Raw genomic sequence first — 18,890 nt, forward strand, 5'->3', positions numbered from 1 at the left:
CATAGTAATGAGCAATTCATACCATTATGTTACTTAATTGTAGTAAAAATCGAAAGTCGTATCACTAGCAAGAGGCGATTCTGGTTGACCCCAAAGCTTGTGTTTCTAAACACTGTAGCCACTAAAAATAATGTGTATCTTTAATTATTTAAAAGAAAAGACGTATTTGACATATCATTTAGGGAAGAAATAAAACAACCCCCAAACAGACCACAGCATAAAATGTACAGTATAACTTTATTAAAAAAATTCTGAAGATGTCTGGAGAAATCTTAAAAGCAGCTAGTTTTAAAAACTCTTTTCTTTGCCTATACTGTTGCACTTTTAAAGGAATACATATTCTATTTAGAAAACAAGGCTATGAAAAACATTTGATAGGAAAAATCCAATTAAATATAAAACACTAAGATTTATTTGCTCATAGGGCAGCGTAATAGAATCTCTCGATCTACCTAATTGATGAGATGAATTTTCAACTACGTCTTTAATTCTGCAGGAATGCCTACAATCCTTTTTCTCCTTAAAATGAACATAAAGCTTTACCCTTGTAGAAATACTACTACTCCCGCCTTTTAACTAATAATGTCCAGGATATTTTAAAAGTCTGGTCACGGACTTCCCCGGTGGTGCAGTGGTTAAGAATCCGCCTGCCAATGCAGGGGACAGGGGTTTGATCCCTGGTCTGGGAAGATCCCACATGCCACGGAACAACTAAGCCTGTGTGCCACAGCTACTGAGCCCATGCTCTCCAGCCCATGAGCCACAACTACTGAGCCCACATGCCACAACTACTGAAGCCCGTGAGCCCTAGGGCCCGCGTGTCACAACTACTGAGCCCGCGTGCTGCAACTACTGAAGCCCGCGCTCCTAGAGCCCGTGCTCCGCAACAAGAGAAGCCACCACAATGAGAAGTCCTTGCATTTTAACGAAAAGTAGCCCCCACTCGCCGCAACCAGAGAAAGCCTGTGTGCAGCAACGAAGACCCAACGCATCCAAAAAAGAAGTCTGGGCACAACTGTTCTTATCTGATAAGGGCAATGCCAATTAACTTAACTGTTACTCTGCTTAAAAAGTAAATCGAAAGCAGTTTTTGTTAGCAAGTAAAGAATACCATTCCATGTTGACTACTGCAACCATTATGCAAGATCAACAACTGAGATCTGGTTTCAGGATGATGGATTTGTCATGGAAGAAATGCTTTATAGAAAGTTACCAACTTAAAGTCTAAATTCAGTGACAAGATAGATACACTCCACTTAAATAATGCCTTTTATCTGGAACTGAGTTATCCTCACACCCTCAAATTATCTACCTTACTGCTGGCGAGCATGTGGTAAAATGGGAGCCTTCATACACTGCTGGTGAGAATGTAAACTGGTTCAACCACAGAGGAAAAAAATACGGAGGTTCTTCAGAAAATTAAAAAATAGGTCTACCATACCATCCACCAATTTACATCTGGGTATATACCCAAAGGAAATGAGACTGGATTATGAAGAGATATATACATATTGCAGCATTATCACAGCTAAGTTATTCATAGCTAAGATAGGAAACAGCCTAAATGCCCATCAACAGATAAGTGGATAAAAAAAGATGTGGCATATACACACACACAATTCAGCCATGAGAAGGGAGGATACCGTGCCATTTGCGACAACATGGATGAACCCTGAGCACATTATGCTAAGTGAAATAAGCCAGATACGGAAAGACAAATACTGTATGGTATCACCTATATGTGGAATCTAAAGAAGTCAAACTTGTAAAAGACAGAGCAAAATAGGGGATGGGAGGGGGAGGGATAAGACTGATGTTGTTTAAGGGTACAAAATTGCAATGAATAGTAAATGAGGGGCTTCCCTGGTGGCGCAGTGGTTGAGAGTCTGCCTGCCAATGCAGGGGACACGGGTTCGAGCCCTGGTCTGGGAAGATCCCACATGCCGCGGAGCAACTGGGCCCGTGAGCTACAATTGCTGAGCCTGCGCGTCTGGAGCCTGTTCTCCGCAACAAGAGAGGCCGCGATAGTGAGAGGCCCGCGCACCGCGATGAAGAGTGGCCCCCGCTTGCCGCAGCTGGAGAAAGCCCTCGCACAGAAATGAAGACCCAACACAGCCATAAATAAATAAATAAATAAATAAAAATTGTATAACTTTAAAAAAAAAAAATAGTAAATGAGCCAGAAGTCTAATGAACAGTATAATGAATATAGACAATGATATCATACTATAATTATGTAATATGATAAATATTGCTACAATGGCAATCCCATTACAATAAATGTATCAAAGTAACACACAATGTTACATACATGTCCAATATATTCAATAAAAAAATTAAAAAGTAAAAAAAAAAAATCTACCTTCTAGTAGTAAAGTCACTTAATTTGTCCACACAAGGTTAATTCACTATAATTCAATTATATAAATAAATGTGATTCATAGTTTTGACCATATAGATAAAGTGAACGGGGGTTATAATGCAAGGCCAATTTTTTAAATGAATAGATCCATTTAGCCAAATAATTAGAATACATAAAAACTCAAGTGTCTTGGAAATGAACCGCTGACCTAAGATAGAGCGAGGACTAGGAAACCCCAAGAGTAACACAGTTGTTGTGAATGGAAGTATTGAAAGATGAAGATTTAAAAGCAAAACAAAAGTGCACGAGCAAAAGTCCCACAGTCTAAATAGGGCTGTGATGTACAGGCAAAGCACTAAGAGTATACCGAGTATATAACCTCTCTATGGAAACAATAAGAGCGCACTTAGCATGACCTCTGATGTTACTTTTAAAACATGCTGACTCCTTTTTTACCTGACTCTAACCCAAGCCTTTTCAAATCCTCTTGGTATGCTTTCAGGGCAGCTGCCTCCATTGCAGCAAACTCCTTTGATAACTTTTCTTCTTCCTTTGCCTTATCCAGGCTTTTCTGTTTAATCTGCATAAGACACATATAAAAGTGAAAGCTAGATAAAGGGCTGATATTTACATAGAGAAATTGGCAAAGAAAGAAACAAACTAGATTACCTCACTGATCCTCTTTGCCACATTTTCCTTATGATTCTTTCCTCTTTCATGAAATTCAATGCTCTTGAAGATTAAAAAAAAAAAGAAAATACAAAGGAAAACTACACATCATAATGTTCACAGCAAAGTAACAGTAAATAAAGATATGGAACATAACAAAATTGAATTACAATTGGCAGAAAAGATAAAAATAATTCTAATGCAAATTGGTCCTTTTTATCAAATGATGCTAAGGAACTAAACCACATTATTTATTATTATGCCCTCTGACTAGGTTTCCTTTGGTGCTTAAAATAAACTATGATGACCATATTAATAGAGAAATATACAAGGTACCCCTGATGACTAATCTAGTGAATATGATTGTAAAGAGGACTCAAACAAGACATGAAGCCAAAGGAGGAGTGGAAAAAAATCTTAACTTCAGGAAACACCTCTCAACATAAAATGTCAAAACCGGCGAGTCTCTAGAATTTGTACTGCTCTACTTGCCACAGTAGGTAAAAGACACAGAGAATAAACAATGATTCTTAGAACCTTATTCCGCCAAATTGCGAGAAAAGTAGATGTTAAAAAATTCCTCCTAAATTTTAAACAAATACTATGTGGTAATGGTACAAAATGTAAAACTTCTATGCAGGGCAATTTGGCACTATCTGTCAAAATTAGGCTGCTGTAATAGAGAACAAAGAAGCTCCTTATATACTGATGATGAAAGAGCTCCAGGAATATGATGTCCAATTTAAAAAAAAAAAACAACTGTGATGCACAACAGTGTAAACAGCATGCTACCTTCTATGCATGCTGGAATCAGAACCTGTATCTATATGCCTATAGAAACAATGGACGGAAAGACAAGAAAATTTAAAATGTGGTAACCTATGAGGAATGATGGTAAATGAATGGATGGGGACAGAGTCGGTGAGTGAATGCTATTACCTATTTAACAGCCAGAATGCTCCCTAAATTACAAATGTGTTGTTGTATACAATAAGAAATTTCTGGTAACTTTTCAAAATAAGTTTTGTCAATCAATTCTTATCTAACACATTTGCTGATTATTCTAAAGTACTGCTGTGAATTCCTCTTTGAAGTGTGACTTCATAAAGCAAATATTCATCCTCTATTTTTCATGTTCGTTTCCTAAAGTTGGTTATACTACACAAAGAATATTTAAGGCCTGTTCAAAAACAAATTAATTTTGTTTCTAGTTAAAGGTTAAATCAACGTATATTAGCAGTTCAAGAAGAAGAAGAAAGACTATCCCAGAGGGAATTATTTACTCTAGATCGGCGGTCCCCAAACTTTTTGGCACCAGGGACCAGTTTCATGGAAGACAATTTTTCCCTGGGGTGGGGGGTGGGTGGTGTTGGTTCAGGCGGTAACGTGAGCAATGGGGAGCGGCTGTAAATACAGATGAAGCTTCGCTCGCTCCCCCGCCACTCACCTCCTGCTGTGCAGCCTGTTTCCTAACAGGCCATGGACCAGTACCACTAGAGGCCTGGGGGTTGGGGACCTCTGCTCTAGATAACTCAAAAACTTCACTGAATTGCTTGGATACTTCCAGGGAGAGACTCTCAGTGATTTGTGTAGCTTTTAAAATTTGTGGCATTTTTTTTTTTTTTTGTAAGGATGGCTAAGTCAAACAAAATAGTCAAGAACTTTAGCAACTATTCAAAAAGACAGAAAAAAAGCAAGACAAAACTGAAAAGAAAAAATCCTTAAACTCTTTGCAGATAATAGTAATAAATGTCTATCAAAGAAACATAACACTGTTAAAGATGGGGCTACTATTCTTCTGTGCATCCCACTCTACCAAGTAATAAGGATATGAATATACATTTAAAAGATACCCTACCGTTTATGTACTATGTACATACAGTATGACATGCATGAGATGGGGGAAAAAAACAAAAATCAATGGTGCTTTTTGTTTCACGTCTTAAAAGCTGAATTTGGACTAAGACATACAGTAATAATGTGCTTAAAGGTTCCTATTTTCATATTCCACGACAAAGGTAATGATGTTCTTTCAAATTTAAGCATTTAGAGATATAAAGCTCTGCATCAGACATATTTAACTATCTCTAGAGCAGAAAACATACAAGAAAAAGTACAATAATGTCGTTTCTTTCTACATATTAAGGGTTTTGTGCTTTTACTTTTCTTTGTATATGACAACATTACAAACAGCACCATCATAACGTAGGTGTTTCATAAACATTAATGCGATTACCCACGCAATGTCCAGTTCCTGAATGTGACTGAAGGGCCATAGAGAAATAATTTGGCTTAGTACATAATCAAATTTGGGCTGATGAAAAAGAAGAAGGCTCACAGCTTTCCTACAAGGAATGAAAAGACAACAAAAATTGTTCGATGTTTTGAAAAATCAAGAGCAATGTATATGAAAGTGTTTTGTAAGCTCCGAGTTTAGATCAAAAAGGAACATTTCACATGAATACAATATTATGAGAATCTTTAATAGAGGAATTATCATACAGGCCTATTGTCCGCTATCCAGCACTTGCAGTAATCACAGAATTTCTTTGGTTGGGACTTCCAGTAGTCCGCCCTGGAAAAGGAAAAACAAGTTTAAGTTTATTTACAATTTAAAAAGGTAAATTTTTGCATGATTTACAACTTCTTAAAGAGTCTGAAATATAAGCCTCTGCTACTGAATCTTGACTTGTTACACACAGCACCCTGCTTTATTATTTAACTGACGGAAATCAGTCAACTGAAATTCTGTTGCCAGTAGAGTGGAAAAAGTCCGCACCAGATTTAAAACGCCCTTAAACAAAATAGCTTTTTAAAAAATGCCTCACTGTCATCAGTGTGAAGAAATAAGGAACATCTTGGAGAAGATTATCTATTCTTTCCATTCCTTTCTGGCATTTTTGTAGATTACTGTTAATTGAAACATGAAGAAACTCATAAAGTTCACTTTAAATCAAGTTATTTCTACCCAAAGAACAAAGCATAAGACACCTCTGGTGAGAGACTGGTTCCTCTGAGACTATCAGTTAATAGTTTGTTCTTGAGCCTCATGGCAAAAGAGAGTTGGAAAAACCAAAGGATCTCTCGGCCGGCAAGACCAAAAAATAAAGAATAAATTCATAGGCTAACCAAGGCTGGCCGCTTCTAGTAGGCAGAGGAGGCAGCGGTGGCCACAGCCCAACCCTACAATTTCACAATACCCCACGGTTCAAGCGCTACGGAAACCAGAAGGATGCTCGCGGCCCCCGACCATGTAGGTGGCGGGAGCGCTCCGTCGCTTTGCGGCGGCCGTCCAACCTCCAGGGGCCGCCAGCCTCCCTCCCAGAGCCCGTGCTCCAGGCCCCCAGGGCGCTCCGCGGGGTAGCATCCCCACCCCGCCCAGAAAACCGGCCCCGCCTGTCCGCTGCCGGCCCAGAGCGAGTTAAAGGAGCGTCCGTCACGCCCCCCGGCCGGGGGCGGGGGGAGAGGGGTGGTGGCGGAGCGAGAGACCCGGAGGGGGAAAGGGCCGCCCGGAGAAACAAGACCTCGTTGTTTAGAGCCTGAGACCCGACTCACATGACAGGACCAGCCGCTCCGCGGGTCGCTCCGGGCCCGGCTGAGGCTCGCGTTCCCCACGCGGGGCGAGTCGGAGCCCAGCTCACCGCGAGGCCCACCGCAGCCTCCGAGCCCGGACACCTCCCTTCTTCCACAGGACCAGTGTTCCACGGTTCCCAACTACGGGTGCCCAGACGACTCAATCCGCGTTCGAAATTTCCTCTCCTTCCCCTCCCCCTCCAGGGGCGGTACTCCCGGCTCCGGAGAGGTGGGGTTGCTATAAACGGGTTGAGGTCACCGAGAAGGGGCGAAAGCGCGACGGGACCTGAGCTGAGGGACGGGAAGCTCAAGCCTCACGTCCCCGCGTCATCCCGCCTTCTCTCTTTTTCCCTGAGATCCAGAACCTCCACCCTTCTTCTAGGCTCGCTGGCTCGTGGCCGAGGAGCTCGCGCGCCGCCTCCGCCCCGAATGCAAACAGCTGTTCCCAGAGACGTCGCCGCCCTCAACTTTGCCAACTAGTCCGCACGCACTTTGACCAGCAGAGCAGCCCGGACCTGTAGGCTGGGGGCCGTTGGCGGAGTTAAAAAAAAAAAGAGGTGAAACAGCTGGTTTCGGAGCCGAGAGTCACTTGGCTTGGCCTCAGAACTTTCCTGAGGCGGCGGAGCGACCCAGCCCCGCCCCCGGGACGCCCGCGCGCTCGGGTCGGGCGCGTTCCCTGGCTCGCGAGCGCGTGGGCAGCGGCGGTAGCGACTCGGGTGGCGCAGAGGCGGCGGCGGCTGGAGTGGCGGTGGGCGGTGGAGCTGGGGAAGCGGCGGCGTTTGCGCTTGTCAGGTGAGTCACCGCAGCCATCTCAGCAGCACTTCCCATATGGTCTAGCGGTTAGGATTCCTGGTTTTCACCCAGGCGGCCCGGGTTCGACTCCCGGTATGGGAACGCTGTAACCTTTTTAGAAATGGACAGGGGGGACTAACTCATTTTTATTTCCAGTGGCTTTGGCTCTTTTTTCCGCCCCCTACCCCAGGTGATTTCGTGGAAAACGCGCGTTAGAGTAGTTGTTAGTGACGCCGTGAACTGGGCTGCGGCTTTGGGAGACACGAGTGCTGCGCCGGGCGGGCTGGAGGAGCGAGTGCATTCGGGGTTCCTCTGCTCCTGCGGGGCTGAGTGGCGGGGAAGGAGTTTCACTTTCCCTGGGGCCGCCCTCCGGCCGCCGGCCGTCCCTTTCCAAGCGCTCGGGAGGTGATGATTAACTCTGGCCTCGGCTTATCTGCCCTCAGTGCTCCCCTCGGGCCCACACCCTCCTCCTCGGCCGGCCCCTTCTGATGGTCCCAAGCGAAGCGGGGCGTGTTGCCCCCTGCCCTCGGCGCCCGGGAGCCCGCGCCCGGCTTGGAGCCTGTTGTCTCGGCCGGGTGTTGACTAGAAACACCCCCGACACAAAGCAGCCCCCTGGCGGGGGAGGGGGGGCGCGGGGAGGCGCCGAGGGCGGTCCGGAGATCCTCGGTGCCCGCGGGTGCGCTCTCCCGACCGCGCAGCTGCCCGCGGCAGCCCGATTGGCCGCGTGTCCACCCCGGGCTCCCGCGGCGCCCGAGCCCCGCCCCGAGGCCGGCCTGCGAGGTCATCCCAACTTGACATCGGGGGCGCCGGCCGTAGTTCTCAGAAAGTACCCCAGACTCCGGAGCCACAGACTTGAGTGTTTCTGCTCGGGAAGGCCTCTGGGGAAGGGCGTCCGTCCCGTTCTCCGCCCACGCCTTGCCGCCCCCCCCCCCCCCCGCCAAAATACACACACGCTGTGGAGAAGAAAAATACCACTAGGATGAGATGTCTTTAAAGAAGAAATGTGACTTTCCAAGAGGGTCTAACATTTTGAGCGCCGCGGAGAGAAAATCCTGGGGTGGAGGTGGGGCTTGGAAGAGAGAAAATTGGCCCGAGACTGGGGAGGGGATGTTATAACAAAGTTTCACTGTATTTTTAAATATAGAAGCCCTGTGTTTATTACAAAGAAGGGGCAGCTGTGTCAGCAGCATGTGAGCTGTAAATGAAACAAAAGCGTTATCTTAAATGCTAGCTGAAATTAGAAAATGGGGTGAGCTCTAATGTTTAGTCTGTTGGGCCTCCGGGAACAAATGAAGAAGGAAAAAGTGGCTCTTGTGGACGGGTCTCTGGTCAGTGCCATTACGGAGAGCAGAAGAATTAGTTGTTAGTATGTGCCTTCCCAAACTGTGCTTGATAGTTTTAACTGCACAGTGAATTTAGAAATAATCTGTTAATGTGGACGGTATGATTAAGGATGAATTACGTTCACATTGTAAATAACCTTCCACAACTAAAAATGTTTTAGATCATCTTCATTAGTTCAAATATTTGAACGTTTTCTCTACACCAAGCATCATCAGATACTCTTGGAAGTTAACTGATGTTCAGGTTCTTCATGTTAGGAGGTTGTGGAGAGAATCCTGAATGGAGTCATATTTTGGCCCTTTTGATTAGCTGTACGACCTTGTGGTAGATCTTTCACCTTCTCTGTGCTCTGGGTTTAGAGCCATAAATTCTTGATAATACATACCACTCACAAATTGAGAGCTAAAAGAATTGTTGAGCAATTCTTGTGTCGGTAGTAAGAGTGGAAGAGTTTCATTTAAATAGAGGATTGTGTCATTGTTCAGAAACCATTTACTAAAGAATTAGGCCTGAGTTTGGAAGGAAGGAAAGATCCTTCTGCCTTAATTGCCTTCAGAAGAGCTTCAATCTTGACCTCGCATTTTCTGACGACTTGGTATCAAATTGTGCTAAAATGGATGTGATTTTCAACTGAGCACCCGGTATAATTGCAAATAGCTTTATATATATTTGAGGGTATGCTGAGAGGAGTAGTTTGGTGATAATATCTCTGTCCAAGACATAGACTTATATATTGTTGTGTACCAGGCACAATTGGCTAGGGCAGCATCTGAGTTGCAGAATTCCTTCAAGAGCACATAGGTGAGAAGTCACTTCTACTCAGGGAAGAGGACTAGAGACCAGACAAGGAAGGGAGAGTGTTTGCCCTGGACCTTGAAGAACGGGTTGGATTTCTCCTGGTGGGGAATGTGTATCAGAAAGCTGAGGTTGGGGCAACAAGTGGGAGGCTGGCTAGTAGCCTGGCTGGGTGGGAGCACACAGTGCCTGGAGGGAGAGCCCTGGGGATCAAGTTGGGATAGTAAAAAGGGAATTTTAACTGGATAAATTCTGACGAGGTAACAAGTTGTTTTATGGCATTTATGTCACTAGACTTTTTAAAACATTTTTTGTCTCTTTGAAGAAACTAAATATAGCATAATATGTGAAAAATTCTTGTTTTTTTTAATGAGTCAAACAATATAGAAACATGTAGAATATTTTGTGCCCATGGGTTTTGTGTTTAGCAATTAGATATTAATTTTTAACCAATGGAGTGGAGAAAATCAATTAACATTTAAAAGAATGAAATCTAGGTTTAGATTATGAGAATGATCTGCAACGATATTCTTGCTGGAAATCGTCTAAGACAGAGCTGCTAGTTACTGTTGGTGAAGCATACACCTTAAATTGGTCAGGACTAGGTGATAAGTTTGTAAGGATTCATTCATACGCTTGTGCCTTGCTTCCAAAACGCCATTGGTAGGCGTTTTATGTGTTCTCTCTTGAGCCACAAAATAAAGTGATACTAAATGAGGTGTGGATTACGCAAATAGTCTCTTTACTATTTGTTACTATTAGGTGCAGCTAGAAGATGTACGACAGTTCAGTAAACGTTTGCATAGATGAACACCTGTACGTAAAGAAATACAAGGGATGGGAAAATGACGATGGCATTTTAAAATCCAAAGACTTTACCGTGGTCTCTGAGCCTAACATTGTCTAGCCTCTGCTTGGCTCCCCAATGCCACCTCCTCCCTCCTCTCCCTCTTCATTGTACTTTAGCTGCACTGGCTTCTTGCTTTTTGTTCCTTGAATGTGCCATACTGGTTCTTTTCTCAGTCTTATGTCTTGCTGTTTCCACTGCCTGCAGTATTCCCCCTCCAGCCCTGCACATCTCACTCCTGTCAACGTTACCTTATCAGAGAGGCCTTTCTGTCTACCCTCACTAGAGACTCCCTTTTCTGTTTACTGTCTGGTTACTTTATGCTGTTTTATTTTCTTCTTTTTCTTATCTGAAATAAACATGTTTGTTCCTGTTTATTTCTTGTCTTATTCTACTAGAATATAAGTTCCATGAGGGTAAGGATACTGTGTAGTGAGATCACTCTTGTTCTGTAAGAGTCAAACAGTAATGAAGAAGTTGGTACCATCATAGGTTGCTGGGGGAAATGTAAAATGGTGCAGCCACTTTGGGAAACTGTTTGGCACTTCCCTCAAAATGTTAAACATAGAGTTGCCATGTGACCCAGCAGTTCCACTCCTAGGTATATACCCAAGACAAATTAAAACATGTCCACGCAAGAACTTGTACACAATTGTTTATAGCAGCATTCATAAGCAGAAAGTGGAAACAACCCTAATGTCTGTCAACTGAGGAATGAATGAATAGAATGCGGTGTATCCATACAATCAAATATTATCTGGCAATAAAAAGGGATGAAGTACTGATATATACCACAGCATGGATCAATCTCAAGAACATTATGCTAAGCAAAAGAAGCCAGGTTCAAAAGACCACATTTTGTATGATTCCATTTATATGAAATGCCCAGAATAGACAAATCTGTAGAGAAAGAGGATGGATTATGGTTGCCTAGGATTGGCTGGGGTTGGGGAGGACGGCACGGGGGATGGGAAGTGATTGCTAATGTAGGTACAAGGTTTCTTTTTTTTTTTTTTTTTAATTTTATTTATTTATTTATTTATGGCTGTGTTGGGTCTTCGTTTCTGTGCGAGGGCTTTCTCTAGTTGCGGCAAGTGGGGGCCGCTCTTCATCGCGGTGCGCGGGCCTGTCACTATCGCGGCCTCTCTTGTTGCGGAGCACAGGCTCCAGATGCGCAGGCTCAGCAATTGTGGCTCACGGGCCTAGTTGCTCCGTGGCATGTGGGATCTTCCCAGACCAGGGCACGAACCCGTGTCCCGTGCATTGGCAGGCAGATTCTCAACCAGTGCGCCACCAGGGAAGCCCAAGATTTCTTTTTAAGGTGATTAAGATGTCCTAAAATTACATTATGATGATTGTTGCACAACTCTGTAAATATACTAAAAAACATTGAATTCTACTCTTTGTGTGGGTGAACTTCATGGTATGTAAATTATATCTCAGCAAAACTGTTAAAAAAAGATCGAGGCAATCAAAAGATATAGAATATTTTGTCTACATTTTACGTTTATCATTTGTATATTAAATATTTAAAAATAATAATGGAATGATTTAACACTGCACCTCTAGCTCCTAGATAGTCCAGGAATATAGCAAGAGCTCAGTAAATAACAGACGAAGGAGGTTGAAGTATACAGATAATTATGATACAGTGCATAGTGTGATAAATGCTCAGAGGAGACTAAGCCAAGGGTTACACGGGTTTGAGGGTCTCTAAAATGTCACGTCTGGGTTTGTGCGAAGAGAATGGGGAAAGGCCTCTAGGAGGCAGCATTTGAGATTGGCTTGGAAGGCTGGTTATGCTTTGCTGGTAGAGATGATTGAGCGGGAGACAAGGCTATAAGAAGGAAGCAAGCAGGAGCAGAGGTCCCTAAACAGTTGCTAGCACATTTTGGCTGAGCTGAGAGTACAAATAGTATAGGAATGGACCAGTAGTAGTAGTAGTATAGTAGTATAGTGTAAGAGTGCAAGAATAGTCTACGGTCTGTAGCAGACAATGTCAGGGCTGGCAGATCTCCTCTGATGTCTTTTTATCATCCCCCCAACCCCTACTGTGCTTCTGATGGCTCATACTTGGGAAGAGCTGTATCCCTTACCGGCAGAGAGCTGGAAGTACCTGGGGTTTTATCCCCCTTCCCCTAATAGCTCTCAACCCGAGACTGTCCTGTCAGGAGAATATCTTTGGAGCAGGGACTTTGACTTTTCCCCTGTTCTGTATCATCAGCACTTGGAGCAGTGCTTGGCACTTGGTGAGCATTCAGAAAATATTTGAATGAATGAATGAATGAAAACCAGGAAGTTGCAAGGTATATTCAAAGTGAAGTTTATTTCCTAAATCCACTTGACTCATGCAGAGCACTTAGATAGGAGATTTTGGAAGGTTCTGATTGTGAAGGTCCTTAAATTTTGGAGTAAGGAGTTTACTTAGCTAAAAGAAGGAATTTCTGGTAATATGATAAGTTTTAATGAAATTAATTTGGCAGTAGTGTGCAGGATGAACTGGGGGATGGAAGGGTTGTGTCTGTGGTGTCCACACTGACCAGGGTTGGGGGGTCTTTTGTAGTACAGTAATAATCTAACAACTCTCCTTGCCTCTAGTGTCTCCCTAAATAGGGTGGTGGCAAAAGAATATAAAGGATTAGATAGAAGAGGTGCATTGAAGGAAAAATTTAAGATGTCAGGAGTAAATACTCCTCAAAGAAATAGGGAAGTTACGAAGCATAGATTTTTTTTGGAAAGGGCAGACAATTTTTGCGATTGTTGGTCAGACAGTAAATTATTATTGCCCACCTGTGTGTGTGTGTGTCTTTTTGAACACTGAAATTGTACCTTGAATTAAGAGACAAAATTAAGACTGTGAGACTGCCACCCTGTGGACAATATAACTTAGCAATAAAATCCTCAAAAATTATAATAAAACTTGATCCACTTGAAATTAACTATTATAGAACTGATTATGGTTCTTCCATATTGGTATATGTGGTTATGCTCATTAAATAGAAAGTTGAAATTAGTTTGTTTTTTGAACTTTTTCTGGGGCTTTTAAATAAACGGAATTTAAATGAAATCAGTAGCTTTAAAATGTTGCAAAGAAATTCAGGAATGCCTTTTAGATGGCATACTTCTTTCTCTAGAAATTTCATATCAAAGAGTGTGTTTTTTAAAACATGGTGGCATGTATGCCTGTTGTAAAGTGGTATTTTTTTCTTGTATTGTATTTTTTATCCTGTTTTATACATATATCCTTGAGAGTTACATTTCTTGAAAAATAAGTGAGGACTTCCCTGGTGGCGCAGTGGTTAAGAATCGCCAGCCAATGCAGGAGACACGGGTTCGAGCCCTGGTCCTGGAAGATCCCACGTGCTGTGGAGCAACTGAGCCCGTGCACCACAACTACTGAGCCTGTGCTCTAGAGCCTGCGAGCCACAACTACTGAGCCCGCATGCCGCAACTACTGAAGCCCCCAGCCCTAGAGCCTGTGCTCCGCAACAAGAGAAGCCACCGCAATGAGAAGCCAGTGCACCACAACAAAGAGTAGCTCACACTCACCGCAACTAGAGAAAGCCTGCGCGCAGCAACGAAGATGCAACGCAGCCAAAAATAAATAAATAAATAAATAAATAATAATTTAAAAAAACTTGTTTCGAAGAAAACATAGATGAATGTTTAAAAAAGAGAAAAATATGTGAAAGTGTACCCCATCATTTTTTCCCTCCTAAGTGAAAGTGGCTTTCCCTTCCCATTTTTATAGAGTAGGATTTTATTGTTAGAAATTCGCCATGCTTTGAAGAATTGCCTTCATACAATTGCCTTGTATTTATGTAAATAACTTGGCTTTTATTATAGGTTATTTATTTAGAAGGGCAGTCTGCTCACAAATTAAACTGGTAAACTAGCTTGAATCAAAATGAAATGGTGGGTGTGAAAAAATTGTTTGCTCTCTGCAACTCAGGAAATGGTTCTGTCTAGAACTCTGCAGAATAAAACTTTCCCAGCAGATGAGCTGCTTACAGCCTAATGTTGTAAATGGCTTACACGCTTGTTTTCCCTGAGGAGTCTGGAGGGGTGGGGTCGCCGTTTAGCGCTGGAAGTTTGTGTTAGCAGTAAAGCAGAAGTGGGCTGAAGCCTCATTCTGAGATCACAGTCATGCATCCTTTCTGAATGTGATATCCAGGATGAGGAAGAGAACGAATTGACGCATCTACTGAACCCCTACCCCCTTCACTTTAGGGACCTTATGTTTTGGTCATGGAGAGATTTTCAAATATAATGTTAATGATTTAAAATATTCAAATATTTCTCTGAGTTATTTTTCTCAAAAGTGTAGCATGACAAACATGATAATAGACTTTCAATATTAGGTTTTGTTTAACCTTTTCAAAGTAAGTAGATGAGATTGTGACTTTTCTGAACTATTTTTTTCTACATTTATATCTTATATTCCACAGTTGATGTATACTGTGTGATTTGAAGTAGACTATTAATGGTGAAAATGCAAATGCTTATCTAGGTCTGCAAGGTACATTGCCATATAAAAAACAGTATTATTGAGATACTGTTTAAGGAAAATAACTTTCAAAATACTTCATGGTCTATTTGCTCCTTTCCTAAGTATTGGGGTGAAGAGCCAATAAAATTAGAGGTATATTTCTGTTTTCTAACCTTCTTTAATGGTTTAATTATCATATCATTTTTAAAACTATGGAATGAACTTATATGAAGAAATTTTTAGTTTAATATTTAGCCTGCACTTAAACTTTGTTATCACGTGGTATCTGCCTTTTTAATGCTAGAATGGTGATTCTTTTAGGATTAATGGTAGTTAGTGTTCCCTTCTACTTTGTAAGCATGGGTTCATTTTCATAACTGTAAGTATAAAACATTTTGTTCTTTGAAAAATAATTCCAGCATAGATGACTTGAATTTTGATAATAACAATAACAACTGTCTCATGAGTTTTGCGTGTCTGTTGGGTGTGTGTTTACAAATCTTAATAGGTCTTTTATTTTAGAATGCAAACTATTCACTATTAAATAAATACCTTTGATTTGAACCTTTTTTTTGCCTTATTTTAGATGTCTAGGGAGGTACTTAGTGACTTCTAGATCCAGAGGGTCTTCTAGATAGTCTTAAATCTTTACTTGTAATTTAATCTTTTAATTTAAAGTTTCTTTTGGGTTCAAAATCCCAAGATCAGGATACATTTCTGATTTAGGACGTGTTGATATATTGCTTTGTGTGAAGCTTTTTATCTGTTTCCAGATTTAATTAAACACTTAATTCAAGTTTTCAAGGTTGTAATGGGATTTGTTTTGCCCCAGCTTTCCTAACATCTGTGCTTATCACTGATACCTTCCTATGCCAAGGGACCCAGTGACCCTATTACCTGGGAAGGATGGGGCCCTGCCACTGAGCCATCCCCTGAGTAGGGCAGGCACTGACCCAGTCACAGAGCTGAAGTGGAAAGGAAGAGTATGATGGGAAGGGTCTGTCCCAGAAAACAGGTGGCAGGTAGGGGGAGGGGAAGCATCCTGATGGAAGGCCGAACATAGGCTTAAGGAATTCAAAACTTCATGCAGGCAGTTGGCATCAGGAAATTTCAGATATGAGTGGGAATGCCTTTTCATTATTTATTCTCCTTGTTCTTTTTTCCCTTTCACATGAAGCACAATTTTTTTTTAATTAACTGAGTTATTTTTTTGGCTGCGTTAGGTCTTCGTTGCTGTGCGTGGGCTTTCTCTAGTTGCGGCGAGCGGGGGCTACTCTGTTGCGGTGCACGGGCTTCTCATTGCAGTAGCTTCTCTTGTTGCGGAGCACGGGCTCTAGGCATGCGGGCTTCAGTAGTTGCAGCACGCGAGCTTAGTAGTTGTGGCTCGCGGGCTCTAGAGTGCAGGCTCAGTAGTTGTGGTGCACGGGCTTAGTTGCTCCGCGGCATGTGGGATCTGCCCGGACGAGGGATCAAACCCATGTCCCCTGCATTGACAGGTGGATTCTTAACCACTGCGCCACCAGGGAAGTCCCCTGAACCACAATTTTATTGTCCCTTAAATCCTGTTTTGAAAGACTGTTTCTTCTTTTCTATTTTCAATACCTTCTAGAATTGCCTTTTGCTAGTTCATGGAGCATATTTTAAGAGGGCTTTTTACAAGTTTGTAGGAAAAAGAAAGCACATAAAGTTTATATAAAAGCAAATCTGCCACCTCACACTCATTAGGATAGCTACTATCAAAAAAACCCCCAAAACAAAAAGCCAAATAACAAGAGTTGGTGAGGATTTGAGGACATTAGAGCCCTTGTGTTCTGTTCATAGGAATGTAGAATGGTACAACCACTATGGAAAACAGTTTGGTGGTTCTTCGGAAAATTAGAAATAGAATTACCAAATGATCCAGCAATTCTATTTCTAGCTATATACCCCAAAGAATTAAAAGCAGTCTCAAAGAGATGCTGTACACCCATGTTCTTAGTAGCATTATTTACAGTAGCGAAAAGGTGGAAGTAACCTAAGTGTCCATAAGTGGATAAATGGATAAACAAAATGTGGCGTACACTGACATGGGAATATTTTTCAGCCTTAAAGAGGAGGGAAATTCCGACACCTGCTACAACATGAATGAACTTGGAGAACATTATGCGAAGTGAAATAAACCAGTCACAAAAAGACAAATACTGCCATGATTCCACTTACATGTGGTAACTAGAGTAGTAAGAATCATAGAGACAGCAATAGAATGTTGATTGCCAGGGGCTGGGGAGAGGAGGAATAGGGAGTTGTTTAATGGATACAGAGTTTCAGTTTTGCAAGATAAAAGGAATTCTGCAGATTGGTTGCAAAACAGTATGAATGTACTTGTTACTACTAAACTGTACACTTCAATGGTTAATTTTACCATAATTTTTTAAAAAGGCAAATTTGAATTTGTATTTGGATATGCAAATTGTAAGAGAGTAAAAAGCATCTGTAAGGAGATTGAAGTTACTTGATTTGGTCAATATTTAGATGCTTTGGATGTAACAACGAAAAAATCAGACAAGATCCTCATGAAGCCTACCTCTTAGTGGGAAAGATAGACATTGATTGAACAAGTAAAAAGTGTGTTTGAGTGTTACATGCAGAACAGGGAGACAACTAACAGAGTAGGTGGAAAGGCGGCTGTAGTGAAAAGGCTTCCCTAAGGAAATGACACTGAAGTGGGATTTGAAGGATGGGTAAGCACTGGCTAGGAGAAAGAGAGGGATGGAAAGTGATGGGAGGCTGAGGGAGTAGCATTATGCAAATGCTCCAAAGCAGGAAAGAAAGGGTATTATGCTTTGGGAAATGCAAGAAGGTGCTGAGGGCTTAATGTGAAATGTGATGGGAGATGAGGATGGCAAGTATCAGACCATATAAGGCATTGTAGGTCATGTTAAGGATTTTGAGTTTTACCTTAAACAGAGTGGTTAGACATTGCTGTGTTTCAAGCCAGGGAGTATGGAGGTGAAATGGAGTGGAAGTAAGAAAAAAAAAAATGTGTCTTTTTATACAATGTACCCTTTAAATATAAATTACCTGCTTAATCTGGTGCTTGAATGTCAGAAGGATAAGTGGTTCAGTTATGTTTATTCAGATGATATATTGGTTGCCAGTGTGGCCTGTTAATGTGGTAAGATGTACTTAAAGGGTGAATTTAAGGGAATTGTCAAGGGTAATTGAGTAGAGGCGATTTTTACCTTTATATTCTGACTTGTTAGTTGAAACCGTAGAAATGGATGAGTTTGCCAAAGGGAGAGTCTGGAGTGAAAAGAGGCTTTTCAACAGAACCTTTAGGACATCCAGTGTTTCAGTCATGAGACAGAGGAAGTGGGGCAGAGAAAGCTGAGGAAGAGTAGTGCAGCATTGGGGGAAAACCAGGAATGAGACTTAAGAGTCTAACAAAACAAGTTCTGAAACTGTGAATTGGGTTTAGCCCAGTGTGGTCATTGACCTTAGTTAGAACAGATTTAGTGGCATAGTACAGGCAGGATTAGATGAGATAGACGAGAATGAGTCAAAGAATGGGTGGGAAATGAAGAAATGGAGTATAGACAAATCTTTGAGGAAGGTTGGCTGTGAAGGGAGTGAGAAAGGATGGTAGAAGGGACTGAGGTGTATGTGACAGTTGGGGTGTCAAATAACGGAAGTTTTTTTTTTTTTTAAACAAAAGCTTGAATTAAGATAAAAATCTTCTTTAGATCTGTGAAATATTTGAAAAATGTATTACACACCTTGCTGATTCCCTATGTAGGATCTACTGAATACAGATGTGAACCCATTGACTTAATCTAGATATGGTATTGTGGGACTGTGTACATACAGGTGCAATCAGAGCTGCCTGGTGAGGTACAAAGGTCTGTTTGTCACTATACTAATTTCTGGTCATCTGGGCAGTAAATATTGCAGAATCCTGGGTTCACTTAAGACCAACTAATTTGAGTCTTTGGTGTAGGACTCAGAAGTGTGTGTGTGTGTGTGTGTATGTGTGTGTGTGT

At 42.0% G+C, this 18,890-nt stretch overlaps 2 protein-coding genes and 1 non-coding gene across 5 annotated transcripts in view; 2 read left to right on the top strand and 1 right to left on the bottom strand.

Annotated features, from left to right (window-relative positions):
- The window catches only part of WBP4 (WW domain binding protein 4), a 33,784-nt gene extending 26,992 nt beyond the window's left edge, over window positions 1–6,792 (bottom strand). Inside the window, exons 1-4 of one of the 2 annotated variants that reach the window (XM_036831316.1) lie at window positions 6,587–6,792; window positions 5,534–5,606; window positions 3,032–3,094; window positions 2,819–2,942 (exon numbers count right to left, since the gene is read on the bottom strand). In XM_036831316.1, the coding sequence (XP_036687211.1) occupies window positions 2,819–2,942; window positions 3,032–3,094; window positions 5,534–5,606; window positions 6,587–6,588 (262 nt within the window). In that variant the 5' untranslated portion in view covers window positions 6,589–6,792. Of the gene's footprint in view, window positions 1–2,818; window positions 2,943–3,031; window positions 3,095–5,533; window positions 5,607–6,160; window positions 6,364–6,586 lie in introns of those variants that run through there. The other variant, XM_036831317.1, reaches the window with a different exon arrangement.
- An 86-nt stretch (window positions 6,793–6,878) lies between these two features.
- Window positions 6,879–18,890, top strand: part of ELF1 (E74 like ETS transcription factor 1) — a 104,109-nt gene continuing 92,097 nt past the window's right edge. Inside the window, exon 1 of one of the 2 annotated variants that reach the window (XM_036831307.1) lies at window positions 6,879–7,396. The gene's annotated coding sequence lies outside the window, so the exon portion shown is untranslated. The remainder of the gene's footprint in view (window positions 7,397–18,890) is intronic. The other variant, XM_036831313.1, reaches the window with a different exon arrangement.
- On the top strand, window positions 7,427–7,498 carry TRNAE-UUC. Its single transcript has one exon. It is a non-coding gene; the product is annotated as a tRNA-Glu (tRNA).

Source organism: Balaenoptera musculus, chromosome 18, assembly GCF_009873245.2.
Source record: "Balaenoptera musculus isolate JJ_BM4_2016_0621 chromosome 18, mBalMus1.pri.v3, whole genome shotgun sequence".
Lineage (NCBI taxonomy): Eukaryota > Metazoa > Chordata > Mammalia > Artiodactyla > Balaenopteridae > Balaenoptera > Balaenoptera musculus.